The following is a 26,877-nucleotide window of genomic DNA, read 5'->3' as shown; positions in this document are numbered from 1 at the left end:
GCAGGAGTATCGATGGGTTAACAAGGAAAATTTGCCTGTTTTGTGTGAATTCCAACCTGAGACCTCAAATGCACAGTATAGACGTTTGCTTCCGAGAAAGGTGTAATCTAGAAGAAGTAGTGAAAATAGTGATTGAAAAATCATATCAAGGATGAGTATAGTAAAACCTCATTAATTTGGACCATTAATCCAGAAATTTCAAATGTTTCCTCCCATTGCCCTGTCATGTAAAGGACATGTTGGGCACTGTACTAAGCTCTTGGGAGAGTACCTAACAATAGACGTGCTCCCCACCCATAAGGCGTTTCCCTCCTCCTATATTCTGAATTCTTACGGTATTTATAGTTCTACTGTATTTGTAGAAATAAAATACAGCCTAGAATTAAAACCTGTGTAGGTGGATTTTTATCATTTAGAATTTTTTAAATTTTACTTTCAGTAAGGAAAACGTTTCATCCATAAATAGTTACTGAAATGAATACTCTTCCATATATTTGTGTTGCAAAACTTCATTGTCAGTATCTGTCTTTCTAGAGTGCTGAGTTCTACAAAGTCACCACAGAGCAATACAAGAAAGCTGCTGATGAAGTCGAGTCTAGGTTCAAGTAAGATTGTTTTTTCTTTTTATTTACTGTTTTTGAAGAAATGAACTATTGCTCGGTTCATATTAAACTGTGGGAGAGAATTCTCTTGTGATCCAGCCCTCTGGAGTGGATACGATATGTTGGTGGTAGAGATAGAATTTGAGTGAAAGAAGAAAATGTTTGATGAAAGCTTGTTGCCAAGCCAATCTAATCTGTTTCACGAGCTTCAGGGAAATTGAAAGCAATGTCAGTATAAGTTTTATTTAGGATAGTGTGTGAGGAAGGTGAGGTAACTTGAGAAAAATTCTTCCCCTCAGAGAAAGGTGTTGGCCAAAATGATGGGGAGGGGTCCAAATTCTGGAGTTGACCTTCCACATGTTTGTCATTTTTAGATTTTTTTGAAGGCATCTCTGGCCTCAGAATGCAGAAGCAAATATTTTATAACTGATGTGACCCTGACCAGTAACCCGAACTTTTTCATTTTTGCCAGCATTCCCATTATGTAAAAAGACACCGTTCTGATTTTCCATAAGAATATGAATGGACTTATTGTGTTACCTGTTTCTTCGTCCAGGCCCTTAGGGAACAGCCAATTATGAGCAGAACAACCAAAAATCCACTGGGACAGTTTTGGTTGAAAGTTTACTCTGGGATCTGACCTCCCTCCTGCACGTGTTTTTGAATGTTCGATAAAATGATTAAAATCGATAACAAGCATTAAGGGGAAATCCCTGTTTCCGCAATTTTAAATGTACAGCAGGGCTGTTTTTATGCACCCAGAATAGTTTATTGTGTTTGTCTATGTGTAGATTCTTCAGCCGGTTGATTTTAGAAAATAGTTTTTCTCAAAAAGGATTTTGTTGCTGGTCAAAGGTTGTGTAGATATATGGTCCCATAGAGGAAATTCACTTTTTATAACCACACATCTCCTGGCCGTTATTTGTGCCAGTTTCTTCCACCTTGCCACTTCCTGTACTCTTCATCCCTGGCTGCCGGGGAATTTCAGTTTTATTGCACTTGCGAACTTTTAATGAACATCGCAGAGTTGAATGTGATCCCAGCTCACTCTGCTTACCGTCTTTTACATCGTAATGATATGCTCGCCATATCTTGTCTCCCCCTTGTAGACTGTGAGCCCGTTTTGGGTAGGGACCATCTCTATATGTTGCCGATTTGTACTTCCCAAGCGCCTAGTACAGTGCTCTGCAAACAGTAAGCGCTCAGTAAATATGATTGCATGAATGAATGAATGAATGAATATCCTCAGCCTCTTACTCTGGATCATTTTAGGTTCTGAACAAAGCATATTAGTACAAATCATTAAAGCCTGTAGTGATGATATAAGAATGGTGTGTGGTGTGAATAAAATGGAAGCCAATGCAAATAGTGAAAAGACAGCCCTGGGTAGGTTTATTGCAAGTCAATGAAAGAAGGCCTGTTTATAGGGAAACTATGGGCTTTCTGCCCTTGACGCAAATAAACCACATGGACATTAAAAAAAAGCCAAAGAAAAATTCAGTTTCTCTGTGTAGAAAATATTGGGAACCGCTTATTACAAGCAATAATGCCAAAGCAGGAGGTGCATTTCCAGGGCCAATTTTAATATAATAATGTGATGTTAGAAATAGTCCAGTTCAGTGCCAGAGACTTCACACAACTATCCATTCATTAAAAGCAAGTATGAGAAGCCTGGGCCTAGAAAGAGCTTGGGCCTGGGAAGCAAAAGACCTGTGTTTTAGTCCTGACTCTGCAGCTTGCCTACCAGGTGACCTTGGGCAAGTTATTTAGCTTTTCTGCGCATCACTTACCTCATCAGTAAAATGGGGATTAAATCCTCCTCCTTCCGGTTTAGCCTGTAAACTCTATGTAAGATAGGGACTATGTCCAACCTATCTTGTATAATAATAATAATAATAATAATAATGTTGGTATTTGTTAAGCACTTACTCTGTGCCAAGCACTGTTCTAAGTGCTGGGGTAGGTACAGGGTAATCAGGTTGTCGCACACGGGGCTCACAGTTTTAATCCCCGTTTTACAGATGAGGTAACTGAGGCACAGAAAAGTTAGGTGACTTGCCCAAAGTCACACAGCAGATAAGTGGCAGAGCCGGGATTAGAACCCATGACCTCTGACTCCCAAGCCCGGGCTCTTTCCACTGAGCCACGCTGCTTCTCTACCCCAGCGATTAGAACAGTGCTTGACATAGTAAGCACTTAACAAATACCATTTAAAAAACAAAAGTCCACATCACCTGCAGACTGTAATGAGAAGGATCGCTCTACCAGATAAACACCGTGAAAAGAAATAATAAATGCTTGCAATCAGTGTGATTCCCCAGAATGGTTTTTAATGCCCATTTTCTTGATCACGTATTCACACAAAAGCTTTGGACTGTAGAATTTGATCTAGACTCACTTATAAATTGATGATACGGCAGACAGCATAAGGTGGTAAACAGCATGACCTAGTAAAAAGAGCAAGGGCCTGGGAGTACCGGGGCCTGTGTTCTAATTTTGGCTCCACCACTGGTCTGCTGGATGACTTTGGTCAAGACTCTTAACTTCTTTGTGCCTCAGTAACCTCATCTGTAAAATGGGGATTAAGACTGTGAGCCCTATGTGGGACAGGGACTCTGTCCAAACCCGACTATCTTGCATTTACCCAGCACTTAGTACAGTGCTTGGCACATAGAAAGTGCTTAATGAATACCATAAAAAATCTTTACTTTCATACATTTAATTGGCGGTTTATTATATACCAACAAGCACAAATAGTTCCAGATCCATATCTAGCCTTTAAAGTGCAAGTACCTGACTAGATTAACAATGTTGCTACAAAGTTGAATATGGTGGAAAACATGTATTGTGCCTTGAATAGGATGAACATTCTGCTACCCGATAAATTTAAAATTGAAGTGGTAGAGCTTATTGATACTGCCGTTCCCCTTGGTAATTAAATGAAGCAAAAGAATCTGAATTCCCCACACACATCTATTATGTGAACAAAAAGAGCCCATTTATTGTAGACGAAAATTGTCTTGATTTGGAACCTGCTTGCTCGTTTCCTTTTAAGCATAAAAAAATCCCAGAAAATAGGTAGTCTGAATTTGTTGCTTCTATTGTGGCTACTTACATTCCCTATGCCATTTATTGCCTTAAATGAAATACAGCTTTCTGCTGACCAACAGTCACTGTCTAAAATTCCGTATCTAGATGGAAGGTCTGGCTCACAACGCATCTGGCATCAATATAAGAAAGGCCTTCCAAAGCAGCAGCCCTGAAGGTTTGAGAAGACTATGCTTTCTGGTTTCTTTTGCTCGATGGGAATGGTGGCTATTCTTAAGGGTTTTGCTCTCGGGAAAAGGGAATTGCCTAAGAAGGGGAGAGGAGAAATGAGCTGTGTATTTTCTTTGTGACAACATGGATGTGAATGCACTGTAGGGAAAAAGAAATCTGAATGATGTGTAGAGTGTAAGTGATTACATACCACAGCCACATTGATGTGTCTCACTGTAATGGCCAATAGCTATTATTTTAAAGATTTGTGGATTAAATTGGCCCCCAAAAGGTCCTTGAACATTAACTCCAACTCCAGTTCCTCGGAGTTATTATAGGCTGTTATGCCAGTGAGCCATATATGATGGAATAATCCCCAGATGAGAGGATTAGACCATGTTATTGTGCCAGAAATCTTTGAGCCAGGTATAACCAAAGCACACCTCAGCGATACCCACCAGTAATTCGAAATACCATATAGCACTCTCAGTTGCAATGAAAGATATGTTCTTAGTGTTTTCAAACTTTAGGCCAATGCAGAGTTCCCACTTTTCAAAGGAAGGCATTTTTAAGTTAATCATGGAAAGAAAAGAAATCTAAAGAAGGCAGCCTAAACCCCAAAATACTACCATTCAAAGGGGTGGGTTATTGTGTCCACAAGAATAGGTCCTTCTGACCCTACTTCAGAATGAGCTGTAAGTGGCTAAAATTGAGCCAAACCATCCTACCTCTGAAATGGTCATTGATCTGTCAACAAATAATTCATGTGTGCGCGGGAGGGTGAGCGTTACAAAGTAGTGGACCAGCTCTTCCCAGAGCATAAATCATCCTTCTGGATAAAATTACTTTTGGAAGTTGGTTAACTTTTTAAAGCCCCTTTTGGACTTATTTACACTTCACTTTCTTCCATTTGTAAGTGGGAGGCGGAGTACTTGCCAGCCAACCAATTTTGTGGAGATCATTTAAGTAGTAGTATATCATGTTTTGTCATGTGAAAATCATTCACTTTTTGAGTGCTTACTATGTGCCTAGCACTGTACTAAGTACTTGGGAGAGTACACTGTAACAGTTGACAGATACATCCCTCTCCACAGTGAGTTTCAATCTAAAGGAGACAGATAATAATATAAATAAATCAGGACTATGCACATAAATGCTGCTGAGGGAGGGCTGAATAAAGGGTACAAATCCGAGTGCCGGGGTGAGGTGGAAGGGAGTAGAAGAAGAGGAAATGAGGAGTCAGGGAAGGAGGAGATGTGTTTTTAATAAAGTGTTGAAGGTGGGGCGAATGATCGTCTCTCCAATGTGAAGAGGGAGGACACTCCAAGCCAGTGGCAGGATGTGGGCAAGAGGTTGGCAAGAAGATAGATGAGCTCAGGCTGGGGGGGCAGGGGTGGTTACATACATAAAATCTTATGTCCTATTTGCACTTGACAGTTTATAAATTGTTTAGCCACTTTCGGAGATACATGGTCTCTTCGAGGCCTCTAGATGACCTTTAGAAAGTTTCTTCTGTAGGGCAATAGAAGTGATCCTGAATGGCCGAGAGTCTCCATACGAAGTTCCTGACTCCTAGGAACTTACAAGAGCAGTCTCTGAGATGGAAGGGACCTTCACAGGTCACTGAGTCCAACCCCTCGCCTTTATGCAGTGCTGTATCATAATCCGGGGTTGACAGATAGGTATCTTGCTTATATTTAAAGACCTCTAGGGAAGGTTTCATACTATCCCATGGCACGCTCTTCCAGTGTCTCCTGACCCTCCCTGTCACTGCCTGACTGAATCTAAAATACAAAAATAAATTGAGCTACCATTGTCATAGTCTCTCTCTTTCTCGGTTGTGTATTATTTTGGTCATCATTAAAAAAGCAGGGAAACACTGATGATCAATGGTGCATTTAAAATGGTCGTATTAACTCGATTCCCAGAGCAAAGTGAGGACGTCTACTTGAAAACCCCTGGGCAGAAGAAGCCTGGGTGATTTCAGTGTTGTTGGAATAAATTAGTTATTCTAGAAAAATTGAAGCGAGAACAGAATAATAGCTTTGATTTAGAAAACAGTGTTTGGAGATAGAATGGATTTTGCACAGTATTACAATTGAAGCCTTTCCTCAGTGTGAAAATCACTCATTTTAAACTTCCCCTGGTTTTTAGGGTGCAGTTTGGCTAGTAATATTTTTATGCTGTTTTGCAGGGAGCATTTTCATGCCTTTATTATTAACAAATCAGTGAAACATAAAGCTGATGCTACCTTGATGTCAGCACGTCCATTTTTTTTTTACCTTCCCTGCATTTAAAGGTGTAAACCCCAGACAGTTTTGAGCATCAGAGTTTAAATATCTTGCCTAATTGCCTGTAAAAGAATTAAATTGGGTGAAACTAATAAATTTACAATTCTGTTAAATGCATACACCTGGGAACTTGATTGTTGGTGTAGCTTCAATTTAAAAATATTAGATTAATTGAACTAATCACAATTTGGGCACTGAGTGTCTTTGTGTAATAGTTCTAAGCGTCTTCTAGAATTTACCTTGCTTCAATTCATATCTCTTACCTTGCTGCCTAAACTTTTTAATTAAAATTTACTTCAGAAGTTTGAAAGAACCATTCAGTTCTTCTGCTTTTCCTCCAATTTTTCCAAAATTCAGCCCTTGCAATGGTTCATTAACTCAGCTGCTATATTGACTGGCTTGCCATAGCGAAAGGATTAAAATTATGTACCGCCCTAGATGTAGTTATGCCTGGGAATTGATGATTTTCTGTACATTGTCTGTAACACTTATTGAAGCCCGCTTATAACCTACTTTAGAATGGCGAGAATGAATCTGATATACCAAATGTACATGATAAATGTTTCATCTCGCTAAGTCGCAGGTTTTCATTGATCAAATTCTAAATGACCAAATGGTTTATCTCTGTAAGACACTAATTCACATTGATCAAATCCGAAATGATCAAGTTGAGTCGGTTCTTGCTGTACACAAATTGAATTAAAACAACATTATTTGAACATGTTGCCTTTTCTAATTCTGGAGTTATGTTACCAGCAGTTACATTATAACCAGAATTATTGTATTATAAAGATGTCTCCTCCTTAATGAAAAGTTTACACAAGAAGAAAAGAATGTGATATTACAGGAAGAACAGGGCTCCGGGCGAGGATTTGGGCTTTTACTAACTAATTAAATTCTGCATTTCGGGGCTTTTTCCCTTCTTTAATTTGAAGGGCTGTGAGGAGGAAATATGACAGTGGTGACATTTTATTCCCTACGGTGGCTGGATCCCTGTTACGTCGTGATTATGCAACTGGGGACGCAATAATTGAAGGGGCAAAATTTGAACTAAAGTAAATATTTCAGCCTCTACCTTTGCTGCTTTTGTTTCTTCTTTTCATTCGTCTGTGGGAAACCTAATGGTATCCCATTTGGGGTCTCTTAGAAATGACCTTTGATTCTCTCTTGTTTTCGCCAGCTTTTGAACTCCCCAGTACCTCCCTGCTTTCTGTTACGTGGTAAAAACTTCACTCTGGAAATAGGAGAGAGTTTTGGACAAAGACCTTTTGAGATGACAGAAATGCGTCCTTCATCTAGAGCAATTGGGGAAAAAATTCAGATCAAACAGAGAACTGGCCCAGGAAATCTGAGTTCTCATACTGTGCCTGAGATGTCTTCCTTATCAGTTCGTTTATGGGTATGTTCTGAAATACAGTAGAAACTTGCAAAGTATAAAATGGAATGGCTACCTCCTCCTCCCCTTTCTGCCCTTTCCCACCTTCGTGAGGACTTGGGGAAGTGTTTAATAAAGCAGAGTTTCAAAGCTATTTATATACCCTCAGCCCTACTTCCTCCCTTTCCCCTCTCGCCCTTAGGAATGTAGGGTTTGATCTAAAACGGGAAGCTTTGTCTCTAATTACGGTTCGCAGAGCCTCAGATAATCTTGCAAACCCCTTGGGCATCTTACAAACCCCATGGGATGGGAGAGAGACCAAGGCACTTTCTGTTTCCATAAAGTAATGGATTACTAGTGGAAAAAATTTAGGGTGATAGATGGCTTATCTGTAATTACGACAACGACGGTCAGGAACTGCAACCATTACACTGTTCTTCGGTGCGTCCTTTGGGGCTACTGTTGAACACAGAAAACTGGGCTTGATGGAATTTCGGTCTGATCTTGTATGGCATTGCTTAGACTGTAATGGTCGTGGGGCCCTGGGCCATTCGGAGGCATTTTGTCCCCTTGATGGAGTAAGAGACTAAGCAAACAACTGGTTTCACTGAGACATATCCTCCGTCCCAATCTCCACCATGGGGGCCAAGGCCCACCTTTCCACTCGGCTGGCAGCTTGGTACCTGTTCCTGTGGAATTTGAAAAGGGGAAGGGGAGCCAAGTCATTAGCCCTTTTCTACTTCCTCCCTGGACATCCCCTTTCACCCTCCCACCCCCTAGAACCTGCTTGTTAGTGCTGGAGTCTGATATGTCACCTCTTCAGTCAGTCAATCATATTTATTGAACACTCCGTGTGTGCAGAACACTGTAGAAAGCACTTGGGAAAGTACAGTATGACACAGTTTGTAAAAAATGTTCCCTGCACCCACAGTGAGCCTACAGTCCAGAGAAGGAGACAGGCATTAATGTAAATAAATAAATTGTGGATATATACATAATTGCTGTGGGGCTAGGAACAGGTGAATAAAGGGTACTAATCCACATGCAAGGGCAATGCAGAAGAGAGTGGGAGTAGAGGAAATGAGGGCTTAGTCGGGGAAGGTTTCTTGGAGGAGATATGCCTTTAATAAGGCTTTGAAGGTGGGAAGAGTGATCATCTGTTGGATACGGTGAGGGAGGGCGTTCCAGGCCAGAGATAGGACTTATGTGAGGGGTTGGTGGTGAGATTTCCTGCTGCAGCCCTTTTTACCCCCATATAACTGGAGTTCTACCTGGCAGAAGTCAAGACTGTATAGGGTACTGTCCATTCCTGCCCGTGCTCTCCATCCTTTGCTCTTCAGGGGGATCGTGACTGTTAGGGCGCGTGAATGGTGTCGTACAAACCACCATCACTCTAATCGACTCCCCCACACAGGTTCTTGGTTCTGAAGCCTCAGGGCCAAGGCTCATCATCATCATCATCAATCGTATTTATTGAGCGCTTACTGTGTGCAGAGCACTCATCTGCTGTGCCCAATGGAAGTCACCATAATTAGCAGCAGCAGCAGCACACCCTCTTACCCTCCTTTCACCCTCTTTTCTTACTTGTCTTTCACACACCTTCTCTTCTCCATCAGATGCTTCCCTCACATCCTTCCTCCCATCGTTCTCCTAGTCCCCCCATTTCCATCTTGCTCCTTTTTCTATTCTTCTTTCATAACTCCTCTTCACACACTTTCTGCATTAAGTGGCAGGTATTTCAGTGCCAGACGAAAGGTGACAGGTTCTATATCCATTTCTAGATAGATTTCGTGCTGCCTTTCCTGCACCTGTTCTAGGGATGAGCAGGGGACTCCAGCCTCTGGGATTGTTAGCCTGTCACTTTTTCATGTGTGATAAATCTGTAAACTCTCGTGGGAAGGAATCATGTCTACCAGATTTATTTTGTGCTTTCCCAAGCACTTAGTACAGTGCTCTGCACACAGTAAACACTCAATAAATACAATTAACGGATGGATCTCAAGAAATTAGGAAACATTTCAGAATGCTCATAATATTTAGCAATAACAGCTTGAGGATTGGATAAGAAAAGATTGCCTCAGATAAGAGAACTTAAATTTGCCTTTAAAGTGAGTATCAATCTTGTCCCGTGTTAATCCAGTCGATTTTTTATGCCTTGAATCTGCTGTCCATAGTCAGCAAGATAATGAAGGGGAGTAATTTCTGGAAGGGTGAGTCCCCTTTGCCATAATAACCCAGTTCATTCACTTCCTGGCACTTGCTTGGCCCAATTTCGCACACTCCATCCTCTCTGGTTATTTATTGTGCAGCAAAATGTTTACTCTAGAGTGAGATGGAAAGAAGGAAAGAAAGAATCTCTGGTCTGGATTTATTTTGTGGGGACAGCCACACTTCTGAATGAGGGGATTTTCTTTCCGGTTCTTTCTTTCCATGACGTGTATTTGGCACCTGGAAAATGGGAATTGGTCTATTTATGTATGCATTGATCAGGACAATGCACTTCTAGACCCTTTCCAGTCATAAAATAAGTCTTGTATTACATGTAAATAATCACCTACAGTGTGTCATTATGTTTCTGCCTGTTTTTGCCCGTCATGTTAGTGATCCTGTGCTTTGGGTCTTGTGATTTGTTTTGTGGGAGATAGGAGATCATTCTGCTTTTCCTTGCAGCAACATGAGCATTTTAATGTTCATCATTTGATCAATACAATCCATTAAGAATGTAGTCTACTCAACAGTCATATAAAATATTAATTGCACACATTTTAGTTAGATAAATGAAGATTCAGCCCGAATGGCAGAGAACCTGGAAACCCAGTGTGTTCTCTTGCCTTGTTCCACGTCGTATTAAATGTCGGATCTTTGCTTTGTGTAATATTTCTGGTGGAAATGACTAAGTGTGTTGGATTTCGAGTCTACTGACCGCTACTCAGTGGCTATTCGGTTCTGTCTCACTGTCTTTCTCTCACCCTCTCTCATTCTCTCCCTCTCTATTTCAGATATCACTTTCTGAAAGCGATTTTCTCCGAGTACCAATGAGTTGGGCTTTTGCTTGTTCTGTTAAGTGGGATGTTCAATTGTGAAGGATTGGGTTGGAGAGAATCTCTTTGATTTTCCTTTGATATTTTCAAAGGTAGGAAAGAATTGCTTTCCTTTTTGAATGCCATTCGGTTCTAGGAAGAGACTATTGTAGCTTTTAGGTCGACCAATTAGAGTTAATCATTGTCTTACTAGCCTGTCATAGTACTAAAATGTCCAGTAGGATTTGCAGAATGCAGAATTTCCTTTCACTTCTTCTGTCAGATTTGGAAAGCCTGCTGCCTTAAGGACCCGAACAAAAAAAATTATGACATCCTCAGGTTGATCTGAGTGTTGTATTTTGGGCTTCTCAATACACAGTCATGGTTTCCATCTATTTATGGGAGGGCTTTTAGCAGCAATTCATCCATCATCCCTGTATTCATTTCCACCGTATAAAGCTTTGCTTGTAGTTTCCCTTTTTCTGATGTCTCCTACTCTTTGACCTCTCATTGGAAAGTGTGCTTTCCTTTCCTCAAAGGCACAGCTATTATGCAGTGTCCGTGCGGTTTCTTAACGGGAATGCAGGGAGAGGAAGGAGGAAATTGTTTTATTTAGAAATAAGCTTGAAAGAAGATTCACTTTCATAAATTCGATGACAACCCTGCATAGCTGAGTGGTTTTAGATGGCAGAGCTTGATTCAGCTTCTGAAAACTCCTTTAGAAAAGTGCTTTTGTAGAGTGTATTTGTAAGTGGAGAATGGAATCCTGGAGTAATAGAATTTTAAAGCAAAATTACCAACGCAGGGAATCGTTCCTATTTAAAGTGTTTGAGATTTGTGTGGCTTGCATCTTGGCTGTTCCTTTACATGCTTGAAGTGAAAGCACACATGCTCATGTGTTAAAATGTTGATCGCACCCCAAGCGTGCTCACAAGACTGCTTCAGGAAATTTTGTAGACTTCGGAACCAAACCAAGTGATTGACTCTTCTCATTCAGGGGCCAATGTTTAAATTGGCTTGTTTCTGTTGTGAGTTGGGGGCATTGGGGAGTATGTACTGGTGATCAACAAAGTTCCCTGAAAATGGATGGATGCGCTCATTAGGACATTTCTTGCTTTTGGCTGCAGTTTCCCCAGCCACTGCAACCAATAGGAACTACTCTTTCCTGATGAAGCTGGCAAGTGATACTCTGCAGTGGTACATCTGGCTTCACACTCCCTTTCAAGACTGAAACCTCTTGCTTTAATACGTTAAACATGCTTTGAAGGGATTTTCCACACACAAAGAAGTCAGCTATTTCCCAGTTATTACATTAACACAAGAAAGGCTAAGGGCTCCGTATCTTTTTTTTGGTGCTCTGCCATTTGTTTTTCATTTTGTTCTCTTGTGCCTCGGAGATTACGCAAATACCTATTTATTTTTGGAGCAGGAGCCACCCAAAGAGTCAAAGACAACAAATCTCGTAGCCGCTGCCAGTGGAGCTCTTCCCCCCAAAACCCTTGTGTGAGAGATGTCTTCTGCCATTTATGATGCAGGTTTTTAAAGCAGCATACACCTGTTTCGGCTTTTAGAGTGAAGAATGAATTGCCAATTACCTTAGACGTGTTCAAACATGACAGTTTATATTGTAGGGGCTTGTGCGAGTTGTTTTGGCTTGGGCCCCCAACAATGAACCCATCGGCCCAGAATAAGGGTGTTGCGGGGAGGGAAAAAAAAAATCAATCCTTGATCAGCTGTTATTATTATTTGTGCATGTGCAAGCTGCAGGAAGGGAGGTCAGTGCCACTAACCTTGTTTTCCCAGCAGAGCTCTTGAACAAGATGAAGTGATCAAAGCAGGATGCCAGTACATCATCACAATCTCATTACTTTGCAAGCTGCACACACAGATGCTGCCGTTTCTGCATCAAGCGTCACTGATTTACATTCCTAACACCTCTATTACAGTTCATTTGGTACTACTCATAATTAACCAGTTCTTTCCTCCTGGCAGCGGGGTTGATCTAATTCTGGAGATAATAATAATGATGGTATTTGTTAAGTGCTTACTATGTGCCGAGCACTGTTCTAAGCACCGGGGTAGATACAAGGTTATCAGATTGTCCCACAAGGGGCTCACAGTCTTAGTCCCCATTTTACAGGTGAGGTGACTGAGACCCAAAGAAGTTAAGTGACTTGCCCAGAGTCACACAGCTGACACATGGCGGAGCTGAGAGTAGAACAGCAACAACAACAATAACAATGATGGCATTTGTTAAGCGCTTACTATGTGCAAAGCACTGTTCCATGCGCTGGGGGGGATACAAGGTGATCAGGTTGTCCCACGTGGGGCTCGCAGTCTTAATCCTCATTTTACAGATGAGGTAACTGAGGCCCAGAGAAGTGAAGTGACTTGCCCAAGATCACACAGCAGACATGTGGTGGAGTCAGGATTAGAACCCACGACCTCTGACTCCCAAGCCCGGGCTCTTTCCACTAAGCCAGGCTGCTTTTGCCAAAGCAAAAAGGGAAAAATCACATAACCATACAAGGAATCTACCCGAGATCAGTTTGGGAGTGACGAGAAACCTGTATTAAACCATCACATTCATTCATTCATTCAGTCGTGTTTATTGAGCACTAACTGTATGCAGAACACTGTACTAAGCGCTTGGAAAGTACAGTTCGGCAACATATAGAGATGGTCCCTACCCAACAACGGGCTCATCTTGGGTTATCTGAAGTTGGTACTTTTGATAGCTTCATTCATTCATTCAGTCATATTTATTGATCACTTACTGGGTGCAAAGCACTGTACCAAGTGCTTGGGAGAATAGAACATAACAATAAATGGGTACATTCTCTGCCCACAATGAGCTTACAGTCTAGAGTGCTTAGTACAGTGCTCTGCACACAGTAAGCGCTCAATAAATACGATTGAATGAATGAATAGAGGGGGAGAGAGGCATTAATAAAAATAGTCCAAAACTCATTTGTTGAGTGGATTCTCTGGCTAAGGAGTTTGCTCCACCTGGAGAAGCAGCGTGGCTCAGTGGAAAGAGCCTGGCCTTGGGAGTCAGAGATCATGGGTTCTAATCCCGGCACTGCCACATGTCTGCTGTGTGACCTTGGGCAAGTCACTTCACTTCTCTGAGCCTCAGTTCCCTCATCTGTAAAATGGGGATTAAGACTGTGAGCCCCACCTGGGACAACCTGATCACCTTGTATCCTCCCCAGCGCTTAGAACAGTGCTTTGCACATAGTAAGCGCTTAAATGCTATTATTATTATTATTATTATTATTATAAGTGGCATCGGTAGCCATGTGATAGATATTACCGATGGCCATGGTGGCAACTGTTGTTGATTGAGCAAGTGCGTGTAAGCACCTTGTGCACGGGGAACGTGGCTACCAACTCTGCTATATTGTGCTTTCCTAAACGTGTAGTACAGTGCTCTGCACACAGCAAATGCTTAGTAAATGTGATTGATTAATAGCCGTCCCTTGCATAATATCCGCACGTATGGACTAGCCTTTATTACCCATTGTACGTGGCAGCGTATTTATTTCTCCTTTCTGATGTCAAGGAGCTTTCCGAAAGCTCGGTTCGAGGTAGTCACCCTATTTCTCATTTCTAGACATTGGGATAGTTGATCGTTCGCTGCGATCTTCCAACTGTCCTCCGCTAAAGCCACCTCAGGTATGGTTTTCCTGCCTTCTGCCTTTCTAGTGCTTCTCTAGTCCACGCATGGCAGTTCATCATGAAGGATTCAATCATTCTCACATGTCCGCCCAGCCTGTGTGATGTGATAAACATTGCTTTCGTACCTACATTGCTCTCTCGGACCTCATTGCTTGTGCTTCTGTCTCCTCATTCTGCCTTCGGTTTGGAGTTCCTCTGGGTCACTGACACCCAAACCAGTTTTTGCTTATCTCTCCCATGAAGATGGAAACACTGTCATTACATGAGCTGCTGCTGTAATTCAGTTCCCTGCTTTTCATTTACTTGCAAGTTGAAAGCAGATGTGGTGTTGACTGTTCACTTAGTTGCTAACACCTTCAAGGAGGAATATTCCTAAGGAAATGATTGTCATGCCAACACTGTTGTGTGGAGCCATAAAAGAAACCCCCAAATTTTGAAAATGAAATCCCGTTTTTTTCCGAGTTAAAAAAAAAAAAAACCAACCAAAAACTAAAATCTGGATTTATTTCCTGAATGCTATATTTTTTAACACCCAAAAAATCTGTACTCTAATTATGGATGAATCATATATAAATGTGGTTTTTCTGAGTATCTGACATTTGGATGTTTATGCTTTATTAATGATGTTTCCAACCAAACAAATTACAGTTTGCAGAACAACTCAGAAATTCTAGACAATTCCTCATTAGCCATACTCTAATAACCAGTTACTGTTGTTTAAATGGACTTTGATAACCTCTCCAACTGAATTTGGTAATGCAATCACTGAAATAGAGCTTCTCTTAGCTTCCTATATACTGAGAACAGAGCCCAGGCCGTGTAGGTCCTGAAAGGTAGGTTTCGCTCCGGAGCAAGATTGGACTCTGGAGTCTCAAATTGGGTAATATTTCTTTAAAATTAGTAAAAGCCATGTCATTCAAGTCTTTGAGAGATTTCTTCCGAGGTCATTTTTCTTGTTGAGTGGTAAATATTGGTTCAGCATTATCTAGCAATGACGGACGTAAAAATGTATATTTCCCCAAGGAGAATTGTAAACATTAGCCCTAGAACTTCTGCCTTTTCTCTGGAAGAGACCATTCATTCATTCAGTTGTATTTATTGAGCGCTTACTGTATGCAGAGCACTGTACTAAGTGCTTGGGAAGTATAAGTTGGCAACATATAGAGACGGTCCCTACCCAACAGCGGGCTCACGGTCTAGAAGGGGGAGACGGACAACCAAACAAAACATGTAGACAGGTGTCAAGTCATCAGAACAAATAGAATTAAAGCTAAATGCACATCATTAACAAAATAAATCGAATAGTAAATGTGTACAAGTAAAATAAATAGAGTGATAAATCTGTACAAACAGGTGCTGTGGGGAGGGGAAGGAGGTAGGGCCGGGGGATGGGGAGGAGGAGAGGAAGAAAGAGGCTCAGTCTGGGAAGGTCTCTTGGAGGAGGTGAGCTCTCAGTAGGGCTTTGAAGGGAGGAAGAGAGCTAGCTTGGTGGATGTTTGGAGGGAGGGCATTCCAGGCCAGAGGGAGGACGTGTCTTTCGGCAGAAGTGTTGTCAACCCTTGGAACGCTTCAGAGACGTACGTCTGGGAAGAGAAGCATGGAGAGGTGGAAGTCGGCACCTAACTTGAAAACAGAAATGTGTACAGGTATTCACCTTTCTCCCCCAATTAAGCCAAATGGAAAAATATCTCCGTTGCGGGTGGGGCACACCCATTCTTAAAGTGGCTGCTGCATTAAGTAGCAGACGACCTGCATTAAGGCTGGGTCTTTGAAGAGACCTCGAGGGCCATGCTTCTGGTTGAGGTTTCCAAAAAGAAAGGCCAATCCATTTTTATTAATATTGCACCTGGCTGCCCAGTGTATCATTAAAATGTCTGTCTCTCTGGCTCACTGTCCAAGAAGGGGTCTAGAAGAGGCAGACTGGGCAAAGTGCCGCAGATCAGGTTGGTTCAGCCAAGGAGCCCGGGAAGTTTGCTGGAGGAATGAAGTCACCGAGCCTAGAAGAAGGCGGGAGGCATTTGAGGACACTGCCTGGTTCCCTCTCCGTGATCTGCTCTCTTCTCTCACGACACCACAGCGTGCGCTCTTTGCTTCCCACAAGAAAACCTCCCAACTGCTTCTCACGCTAACCCCTCCCACCTCTCGCCTATTATTCACGCTTTTCCCCTCTGCATGGAGCTCCTCGTTCCTTTCGGCTTTGCCAAATCGGCACCACCTTCCCCCACTTCCTACATCAAAGCCTTCCTGTAAGGCCCACCTTCTCCAGGAGGCCTTCTCTGATTAACCTCCTCACTTTCCTGGTCATGCCATCTCTGGCTCTTAATCATTGTGTTTTCCTCAGTGGGTGCCTACTTTCTTTGCTATTAGACTGGGCAACACCTCGATGTACACAGCCCCAAAACCACCCACATCCACCAAGCTAGCTCCCTTCCTCCCTTCAAAGCCCTACTGAGAGCTCACCTCCTCCAGGAGGCCTTCCCACACTGAGCCCCCTTTTTTCCTCTCCTCCTCCCCACCCCCCCCACCCTACCTCCTTCCCCTCCCCACAGCACCTGCATATATATTTATACAGATTTATTACTCTATTTTACTTGTACATATTTACTACTTATTTTAATAATGTGCATATAGCCTTTATTCTATTTGTCCTGATGATTTTACCACCTGTCTATATGTTTTGTTTTGATGTCTGTCTCCCCCTTCTAGACTGGTGAGCCCATTTTTGGGTAGGGACTGTCTCTATATGTTGCCAACTTGTGTGCTCTGCATACAGTAAGCGCTCAATAAATATGAATGAATGTGGGGGCCCACGGGGGCTCCGCTTATTGCCTGGGGGTCACCTCGAAGCTTCTACCCGCCCCCATTCAGTAATATCCAAAACACCTTTTGGAGATGTTCTAGACTGTGAGCCCGTTTTTGGGTAGGGACCGTCTCTATATGTTGCCAACTTGTACTTCCCAAGCGCTTAGTACAGTGCCCTGCACACAGTAAGTGCTCAATAAATACTATGGAATGAGTGAATGACGGGGAGGGGCTGCAGTCCAGATCGGCTCTAAGTGGGAAACAGCATGGGCCTGGGAGCGCCGCCATTCGTCTGCTGAGCGGCCTTGTGCAAGTCGCTTCACTTCTCTGTGCCTCAGCTACCTCATCTGTAAAATAGGGATTAAGACTGTGAGCCTCATGTGGGACAGGAAGGGGCTATATGTCCAAGTTGATTAGCTTGTACCTATCCCAGTGCTTGACACATAGTAAGCGCTTAACAAATACCTCGTTATTATTGTTGGACTCTTTCAAGCGCTTAGAACTGAGCTTGGCACACAGTGAGCACTCAGTAATGACCATTGATTGATTGACTCGTTGAGCAGCATGGCGGGTGAGCATTGTACTCTTGTGCTGTTTCATTTAAAATTCATTGTTTTTAGTAAATCATTCTTATTGTTCAGTCTCTGCCTCCGCCTGCTAATTTTGTGAGCCCACGAGAAGCAGGAATTGTCTGCTGTGGTTATCTTGTCTTAACCCAAGACATAGCAGAGTGCTCGGCACATTGTGAGCACTTAATAAATACCATTACTACTTCTACAACTAGAGTGAAAATTCCTCAAAGGCAGGGGTTGCGTATCTTGCTACTTCCATTTGTTCTCCAAGCGCCTAAGAACAATCATTGGCATAGAGGAGCAGGGTGGCTCTGTAGAAAGAGCCCGGGCTTGGGAGTCAGAGGTCATGGGTTCCAGTCCCGGCTCCGCCACTTGTCTGCTGTGTGACTTTGGGAAAGTCACTTAACTTCTCTGGGCTTCAGTTACTTCATCTGGAAAATGGGGATTGACTGTGAGCCTCACGTGGGCTAACCTGATTACCTTGTATTCCCCACCCCCAGCGCTTAGAACAGTGCTTGGCACATAGTAAGCGCTTAACAAAAGCCATTATTATTATCATTATTATTATTATTATTACATAAGTAGAGCTACAAAGCACCGTTAATATATTACTGATCATTTCGAAGCAGCGTGGCTCAGTGGAAAGAGCACAGGCTTTGGAGTCAGAGGTCATGGGTTCGAATCCCAGCTCCACCACATGTCTGCTGTGTGACCTTGGACAAGTCACTTAACTTCTCTGAGCCTCAGTTACCTCATCTGTAAAATGGGGATGATTACTGTGAGCCCCACGGGGGACAACCTGATCACCTTGTAACCTCCCCAGTGCTTAGAACAGTGCTGTGCGCATAGTAAGCACTTAATAAATGCCATTATTATTATTATTTCCCTGGCCATTGCTGCTATCCACTCCCTGAGTGTCTTCTGGGACTAACACCAGCGAGAATGTGAGAACTGCGAGCTTTCCTCTGTCCCCTTGCATGGCTGGGGAGGGTTGTGTGGGTGTCGTTGTGTGGGCGTGTGCACACGGAACTACCCGACTCCAAAATAACATCATCTCCAGGCCTTGCACTACGCAACTGTAACTAGCTCGAAATCATCAGTTTCTCTTTTCTTTTTTTATATATGTGACCTGGTTACCATGAAACAATTAAGCAGACAAGCATAATCGATGCTATTCTTGGGTAAAGTGATGAGTTTGGGGAGCTAAAAGCGGGAGTGGGGCCGCTGAACGTGGAAAGAGAGCCAGATTCAGAGAGGAGGGAAATAAAAAGATAGAGGAAAGGAGGAGCCAGAGAGAGAGAGAGGTTCACTCTAGCTGGTGTCCAAAAGAGTGGAGAAAGAGAATAATAACTATTGCAGCATTTTTTAAGAGCTTTCTGTGTGCCTCAAGTGACTTGCCTGAGGTCACACAGTGGTTGCCCGTCCACCTCCGCATCAAACAAAAACTCCTCACCCTGGGCTTCAAGGCTGTCCATCACCTCGCCCCCTCCTACCTCACCTCCCTTCTCTCCTTCTCCAGCCCAGCCTGCATCCTCCACTCCTCTGCCGCTGATCTCCTCACCGTGCCTCGTTCTTGCCTGTCCCGTCGTCAACCCCCGGCCCACGTCCTCCCCCGGGCCTGGAATGCCCTCCCTCTGCCCATTCGCCAAGCTAGCTCTCTTCCTCCCTACAAGGCCCTACTGAGAGCTCACCTCCTCCAGGAAGCCTTCCCACACTGAGCCCCTTCCTTCCTCTCCCCCTCGTCCCCGTCTCCATCCCCCCATCTTACCTCCTTCCCTTCCCCACAGCACCTGTATATATGTATATACGTTTGTACATACTTATTGCTCTATTTTACTTGTACATATCTATTGTATTTATTTTATTTTGTTAGTACGTTTGGTTTTGTTCTCTGTCTCCCCCTTTTAGACTGTGAGCCCACTGTTGGGTAGGGACCGTCTCTGTATGTTGCCAACTTGGACTTCCCAAGCGCTTAGTACAGTGCTGTGCACACAGTAAGTGCTCAATAAATACGATTGATTGATTGATTCTCACTATGGGCTTTAAAGCAGTCAATCACCTTGACCCCTCCTACCTCACCTACCTCCTATTACCACCAGCCCACACACTTGGCTCCTGTAATGCTAACCTTCTTTCTCAAAGTGTATCCAACTTACCTGTCTCACTGCTGACCCATTAACCAAGTCCTTCCTCTGGCCTGGAACGCCCTTCCTCTCCTAAATCTGACAGACAGTTACACTCCCCTCCCTTCAAAGCCTTAATGGAAGCACATCTCCTCCAAGAGGCCCCCTTTCCTCTTCTCCCACTCCCTTGTACGTTGCCCTGATTTGCTCCCTTTTTTCATCCCCCATCCCAGCCCCAGAGCACATATGTACGTATCTGTCATTTATTTATATTAATGTCTTTCTCCCCCCAACCCCATCCCCAGACTCCAGACTGTAAGCTGATTGTGAGCAGGGAATGTGTCTGTTTATTGCTGTATTGTACTCTCCTAAGCACGTAGTACGGTGAAGTGTACACACTAAGCACTCAATAAGATGACGAATGAATGAATGAATGAAAGTGGCAGAGCTGGGATTAAAACCTGTCCCACGTGGGGCTCACATTCTAAGTGGGAGGGATACAGCGTGGCTCAGTGGAAAGAGCCCGGGCTTTGGAGTCAGAGGTCATGGGTTCAAATCCCAGCCCCGCCAATTGTCAGCTGTGTGACTTTGGGCAAGTCATTTCACTTCTCTGTGCCTCAGTTACCTCATCTGGAAAATGGGGATAAGGACTGTGAGCCCCCCGTGGGACAACCTGAACACCTTGTAACCTCCCCAGCGCTTAGAACAGTGCTTTGCACATAGTAAGCGCTTAATAAACGCCATTATTATTATTATACAAGTATTGAATCCCCATTTTACATGTGAGAAAACCATGTTTTAAGTTAAGAAGTTAAGTGACTTGCCCATGGTCACACAGCAGACAAATAATAATATAATAATAATGGTGTTTATTAAGCGCTTACTATGTGCAAAGCACTGTTCTAAGGACTGGGGAGGTTGCAAGGTGATCAGGTTGTCCCACGGGGGGCTCACAGTCCTAATCCCCATTTTACAGGTGAGGGAACCGAGGCCCAGAGAAGTTAAGTGACTTGCTCAAAGTCACACAGCTGACAATTGGTGGAGCCGGGATTTGAACCCCTGACCTCTGACTCCAAAGCCCGGGCTCTTTCCACTGAGCCATGGCAGATAGGGATTAGAACCCAGGCCTGTATTCTTTCCACTTGACCACAGTGCTCACCTTCCATCTTCTTTCCCTCTCTTCCTTCCTTCCCTATTCCTCCTCCCTCCCATTAACTTTAAATGCAAGCATATCTCGGCCAATGCAGCTATAGCCAGAGGGATGGGCCTTTGCAGAAAGACTCTATCATTTCAGGAGTGTCCCACCTAAATTAGGACAGCTGGTCACCTTCGTTATTATTATCAATCGTATTTATTGAGCGGTACAGAGCACTGTACTAAGTGCTTGGGAGAGTACTTAGGAGAGAGTACTTGGGGGAGGCTTAGGGAAGCAGCGTGGCTCAGTGGAAAGAGCCTGGGCTTTGGAATCAGAGGTCATGGGTTTGAATACCGACTCCCCCACATGTCTGCTGTGTGACCTTGGGCAAGTCACTTAACTTCTCTGAGCCTCAGTTACCTCATCTGTAAAATGGGGATGAAGACTGTGAGCCCCACGTGGGACAACTTGATCACCTTGTATTCCCCCCCCCCCCCAGCGCTTAGAACAGTGCTCTGCACATAGTAAGGGCTTAACAAATGCCATCATTATTATTATTATTATTACAATGTAACCACATATAGTGTATTTATAGATGACTAATTATTCATCCTCAAACATAAGAGGTGGCAAGATAGTGTTATCCTCCATTGTTAAAGGGAAAAAATACTCTTCTCCTTTTTTAAATCAATTAAAATTGTACCCATTTGCTAGCGATGCACAAGCCTATTAAGGCAGTACTTTGCTCTCCTGCATAAATTAGCTGCAGTATCACTAAAGTGTGAAGCAGGCTTGCCATGTCATAGACACATTTATGAAGATTGATAACAGCCAGGGTTGAGTGTTAACTTTTATTGTCAGATAGGCTGCAAGAGAAACTGCCTGGTATTGGCTTTTGCTTTGATTTATGAAAAGGTTGCACATGAAAAAGGCATCTCATAAAACAGCCCTGCTGGCAGTAGCATTGTAAATGAGGGCCGTAAGTATACCAAATAATAACTAACTAATTATGTTCATTATCATATCTCGGAGGGCTTCGAGCTTCGGACGGGGACGAGCCCTGCTGGCCCAGGCCGGTTAGCAGTAAGAACGCCTTCCTTACCCTGAGCGTAACACATCGCAATTTCATTGTGCCGACTGATCCCAGATTTTCCTTAGGGAATCTGCATGAAGAAGTCTTCCCCTTGAGAAGGTAATCTTCGGTGGTTTCCTTACTGATGGCTCAGGCAGCCCTTGGGAGGGCTGTAGCAGTGACTTCAGGTGTAAACACCCCATGTGAATATAGCGTGATGTGGCAACACCAGAGTAATAATAACAGTGTGTATCAAAGCATCCCTCTGAGCGGTGCACTTACGGGCTTGGAAAGGTATAACAAGAGCATGCGATATGTTCCCTGCCCACAGTGAGCTTATCTTTTAACGGGGGGATGCCAGTCACTAGATTAAGTAATTGTACAGTTGATGAAACATGGTCAAAAATGCTAGAGAAGGCTGCCAGGGCTATCTAAATCCCAGGCCGGGGAAACGACTGGGCCAGGAGACGGAGGTGGGAGAATCGAGAGTGAGATGCAGGTAAAAGCGTGGCACAGGAGCAGTGAGGAGAGCCGATGCGTAAGATGGAGAGTGTTGTTTCAGCCGCCGACATGGCAAAACCTTTTTCTTAATGGGTCTTTAGACCTGGTGAAAATGGTCAGCACATTTGGCTCAGTTTTTAGCTTTTGCTTTTTTTGTACTGCTTGTACTCCTTCAATTATGCTCTGAAAAGTTTCTCTCTGTTGCGCACATCTCTGTCTTGTGTAACCAGTTCCAGTTGTTCCTTAATATGCAGGAAAGGCAGCTGTGTTTTCACTTAAGCAAATGTAATTGTGGTGCTAAGCGCCTCTGTTTATCCTGAGAACAAATACGTTCGGTGAGGGGGGGCGGCAGAACAAAATCTGTGACTTGAAGAGACTAATAGAAAGGTAGCGTAATCTCTCCTAAGTAGTTGGGTGTTTGCCTCTATTTCCATAATATCCTCATTTTCTTTATGAGCTATCAGTTGTTTGGCCTCATGGGATGGGGGGGGCTTAAATAGCATAGAGTTTACACATTTTGAGAAGCAGCATGGCCTAGTGGCAAGAGCAGACTTGGAAGTCGGGACATGGAAAGGATTTGGAAGCTGACGTTGTGCTTTTATGGATCCACCCTGGAGAAGGAGGGCCATTAATAATAACAACAACAATAATAATAATGATGGTATTTAAGCGCTTCCTGTGTTCCAAGCACTGTTCTAAGCACTGGGGTAGATACAAGGTTATCAGGTTGTCCCATGTGGGGCTCACAGTCTTAATCCCCATTTTCCAGATGAGGTAACTGAGGCCCAGAGAAGTGACCTGCCCAAAGTCACCCAGTTGACAAGTGACGGAGCCGGGATTAGAACCCACAACCTCCGACTCCCAAGCCCGGGCTCTTTCCACTAAGCCACGCTGCTTCTCAACACCTCAGCACAAACAGGTTCTGAAGTCCCATCCTTCCTCCCGTTGGCCAAGAACCGTTTCTTTTTATCTTTTCCCGTCAGTACCAAGGCCAGGGACACGATCTGGGAACTGCTGCTGCTCCTGAGAAAAGTCTAGTGCTATATGCAACATCCCAGGAATTGGATCGTTTGAAATCGGCAGGGTTTCAGGCCAGAGACTGAGACTTTGCCTTACCCTCCCCTTGCTGGCTTGGTCAGCCCCCACTGTTAAACGGGAAGCAAGGGCACCAGCTGGAAAATTCCAAATTTGGCCTAAAATGACAGTAATTTTGTGCCTATGAAGGGCCTTTATACAAGGGGGAGAAAAGCCAAATTATGAGGGTCCGCATATAATATGCTGTCATTAAAGGCTTTTTTGGGAAAGGTTGCAATTAAATTCTTAGCCAATGCAAAGTGTGTTATAATACGCAGGGTGCGGGTCACTAAATAAATGTTCACGGAGCCAATTCTGTTGAATGCACAGAGCTGTTTATTTTAAGTACAGTTTTACGGCTTAATATTTAAAAAGGTAAATGCATCTCAACCTCAGAGCCTGAAGAGATTTCTGTTTTCTCACATACATAGATACACATTTTTTTTTCTCTCTCTCTCTCTCTCTCTCTGTCCCTTGGATGAACTGAAGAAGTAGACCACATCTCCTTTATCTGCCACCGCCATCCACATAGGTGAATCGCGGGGTGGGAGGAAGCCTACGGTTCCGTTCTCTTTGAGAGGTTAATGAAGTGAGGCAGGGAGAGCCGGATATTTCCAATCCTGCCCTCAGCTCCAGAGCTTGACGCCGCCTCCCATCCCCAGAGTCAGGGGTTGGGGAAAAGTCTGAGCTGTAGTGTGAGGACTGCTGTTGGCAGCGACCCTGCCGAAGGCAGCAAGGAGAGGAGAAAAGGAACAAGTGTTGGTGAGATTTCTAAGTGAATACTTCTGTAGTAAAAGACCTGTTTGGTAGAGAAAGACTGATGTAGTCTTAGTAATAATTGTATTCATTGAGTGCTTGTTGTGTCCTGTGCTCTCTAGTTGGGAGATACAACAGGTCCCTCTAGACTTTAAGCTTTTGGGTGGTGAACGTGTCTACCAACTCTTTTGTATTGTACTTTCCCAAGCGCTCAGTTCAGCGTTCGACATGCAGGAATCACTCAGTAAATACCATTGACTGGCTGAAGCACAAGTCATGTTCCCTGCCCGCAAGGAGATATTTACTTAAGAAAATCAAACAAATGAAACCCAAGGTTTAGCAGAAAAGAAGACTAACCAGGGAAAAAGGAGGCAGAAACATTTTTGACCACCCGTGTATCATTTTATATATTGATGTATTAACTGGTTATCATCTTGTCCTTGCTCTTTTTATCTGTGCTTATGCACTCTTCATTATTGTATGTTTGTCTTTTCTTCTTCATTAGATTGTAAAGTGCTCCAGGGCAGAGGCAGTATCCTGTGGTCCTGTCTAGTCTCCAAGTGGAGGCCGTACAGAATAGCTTCTCAGTAAATGCTGTTGATGATGATATTTGTTTATTCGTTTAAGAACAATCTCTTAGTAAGATCTCAAGTTGCCTTCACTCACCTTAATGTGATCCCCAGGGAAGAAAGGATCACATTAAGCCCACACAATTCTTATAGTAATAGTTTGTTTTAAATACCCACCGGTTGTGATGCACTGAACTAAGGGTTTGGGAAGAACAGAATGGAAAAACGACAGATTCCCTACCCCTAAGGATCTTCTAATCTAATGGAGGATGCAGACGTAAAAGCATTTTCAGATAGTATAATTGAATTAAGTAATCGAATGACAGATATACCCAAATGGTCAGGATGGCTATAAATAAATGCTGGAAACTACTGTTGGTTTTGTATGGCTTGAGGTACCGGGACATAATCTGGAAAGCCTTGTTAAGAGATGAGATTTTAGGAGAGCAGTGCATTGCGGGCAGAGACGTGGTCTGCCAGATTTGGGGAGGAGGGAGTTTCGGGCTGGGGGAACAGTGAAGGTGAGGTGGGATGAGTGATGAAGGTGGGAGAGGTGAGGAGTAAAAGTAAAATACAGTTAGGTTAGTTTGAGAGGGGCGAAGAGACCCAGCTGGGAAATAGTGGGTGAAAGAGACAGATATGCAAAATGGGCCGAGTTGGTTGGGAGCCTTCAAGCCGAGTGTGATGAGTTTTTGTTTGGGTTGCAGGGGGTTGGGAAGCCAGAGAAGGGTGTTCAGAGGTAGAGAGGCATGTGCCAACGACAATCCGAAGAAGATTCATTCATTCATTCAATCATATTTTTTGAGCGCTTACTGTGTGTTGGCAACATATAGAGACGGTCCCTATCAATCAATCAATCGTATTTATTGAGTGCTTACTGCGTGCAGAGCACTGTACTAAGCGCTTGGGAAGTACAAGTTGGCAGCATATAGAGACGGTCTCCACCCAACAACGGGCTCACAGTCTAGAAGGGGGAGATGAGCTGCAGTGTCGACTGGAAAAGAGAGAAGCTGGAAGTGGAGAGGCTGTAGTTGCCTACCTGCAGTGTGGCTAGAGCTTGGACCAGGGTGGTGGTAGTTGTTTCTGTGGAGAAAAAAGGACAGACTAGACAGACAGACAGTCTTCTAGACTGTGAGCCCACTGTTGTGTAGGGACTGTATATGTTGCCAACTTGTACTTCCCAAGCGCTTAGAACAGTGTTCTGCACACAGTAAGCGCTCAATAAATACGATTGATTGATTGATTCAAGAATGTTCTGTAAGAAGAACCAGTGAGATTCATCAATAGGTGAATGTGGGAATTAAAAGACTACAAGGAGTCCAGGAGGATACCGAGTTTACAGGGTGATGGAGTTATCGACAGATGGAAAACTTAGGAAGAGGAGTGGGTTTGGGCGGAAGATGAGTATTTCTTAAGACCTGTTGGGTTTGGGGCGTCGTCGGGACATCCAGGCAGGTGTCGATGGCCTGACAGTATGTAAAGATGCAAGGGTAGGTTAGATGGACGGTAACAACTAAGGATGTAGCTTTTGGAGTCATTTGCATAGAAATGGTAGCTGGAGCCATGTGAGAGGACTCACTCCCTGAGAGAATGAGGGAGAAGAGGGGGAGCCCCAGAACTTAGCCTTGCACAACTCCCACAATAAGAATATGAGGAACAGAAGAGGAACCGGCAGAAACTGAGGAGAGATCAGAGGGGTAAGAGGAGGACTTGGTTAGTACCGTGTCAGCAGACCTTAGGCCTGTTACGATTTCAAGAAGTGAGGGTGTCCACAGGGCTAAAAGAAGGAGAATTGGGACAGAATAACAAGTAAATATCAAATACTGTGTTTTGTTGTCTGTCTCCCCCTTCTAGCCTGTGAGCCTGTTGTTGGGTAGGGACCGTCTCTATATGTTGCCAACTTGTACTTCCCAAGTGCTTAATCCAGTGCTCTGCACACAGGAAGCGCTCAATAAATACGATTGAATACATGAATGAATGAAATATAAGGTGGCTACTGACAGCCCTTGTGGCTACCAGATATTGAGATGCATGTGATGCAGTGTT

General features: G+C 43.6%; 1 protein-coding gene across 2 annotated transcripts in view; it reads left to right on the top strand.

The window, feature by feature from the left end:
- CHCHD3 (coiled-coil-helix-coiled-coil-helix domain containing 3) overlaps positions 1-26,877 on the top strand; it is a 215,007-nt gene that overhangs the window by 162,228 nt on the left and 25,902 nt on the right. For both annotated transcript variants that reach the window (XM_038752093.1, XM_038752092.1), the window contains one exon: positions 535-605. In XM_038752093.1, the coding sequence (XP_038608021.1) occupies positions 535-605 (71 nt within the window). The remainder of the gene's footprint in view (positions 1-534; positions 606-26,877) is intronic.

The sequence above is a fragment of the Tachyglossus aculeatus genome, chromosome 10 (assembly GCF_015852505.1).
Source record: "Tachyglossus aculeatus isolate mTacAcu1 chromosome 10, mTacAcu1.pri, whole genome shotgun sequence".
Taxonomy (NCBI): Eukaryota; Metazoa; Chordata; class Mammalia; order Monotremata; family Tachyglossidae; genus Tachyglossus; species Tachyglossus aculeatus.
Note: the sequence above shows the minus strand (reverse complement) of the source record. Positions and strands in the feature narration are given on the sequence as shown.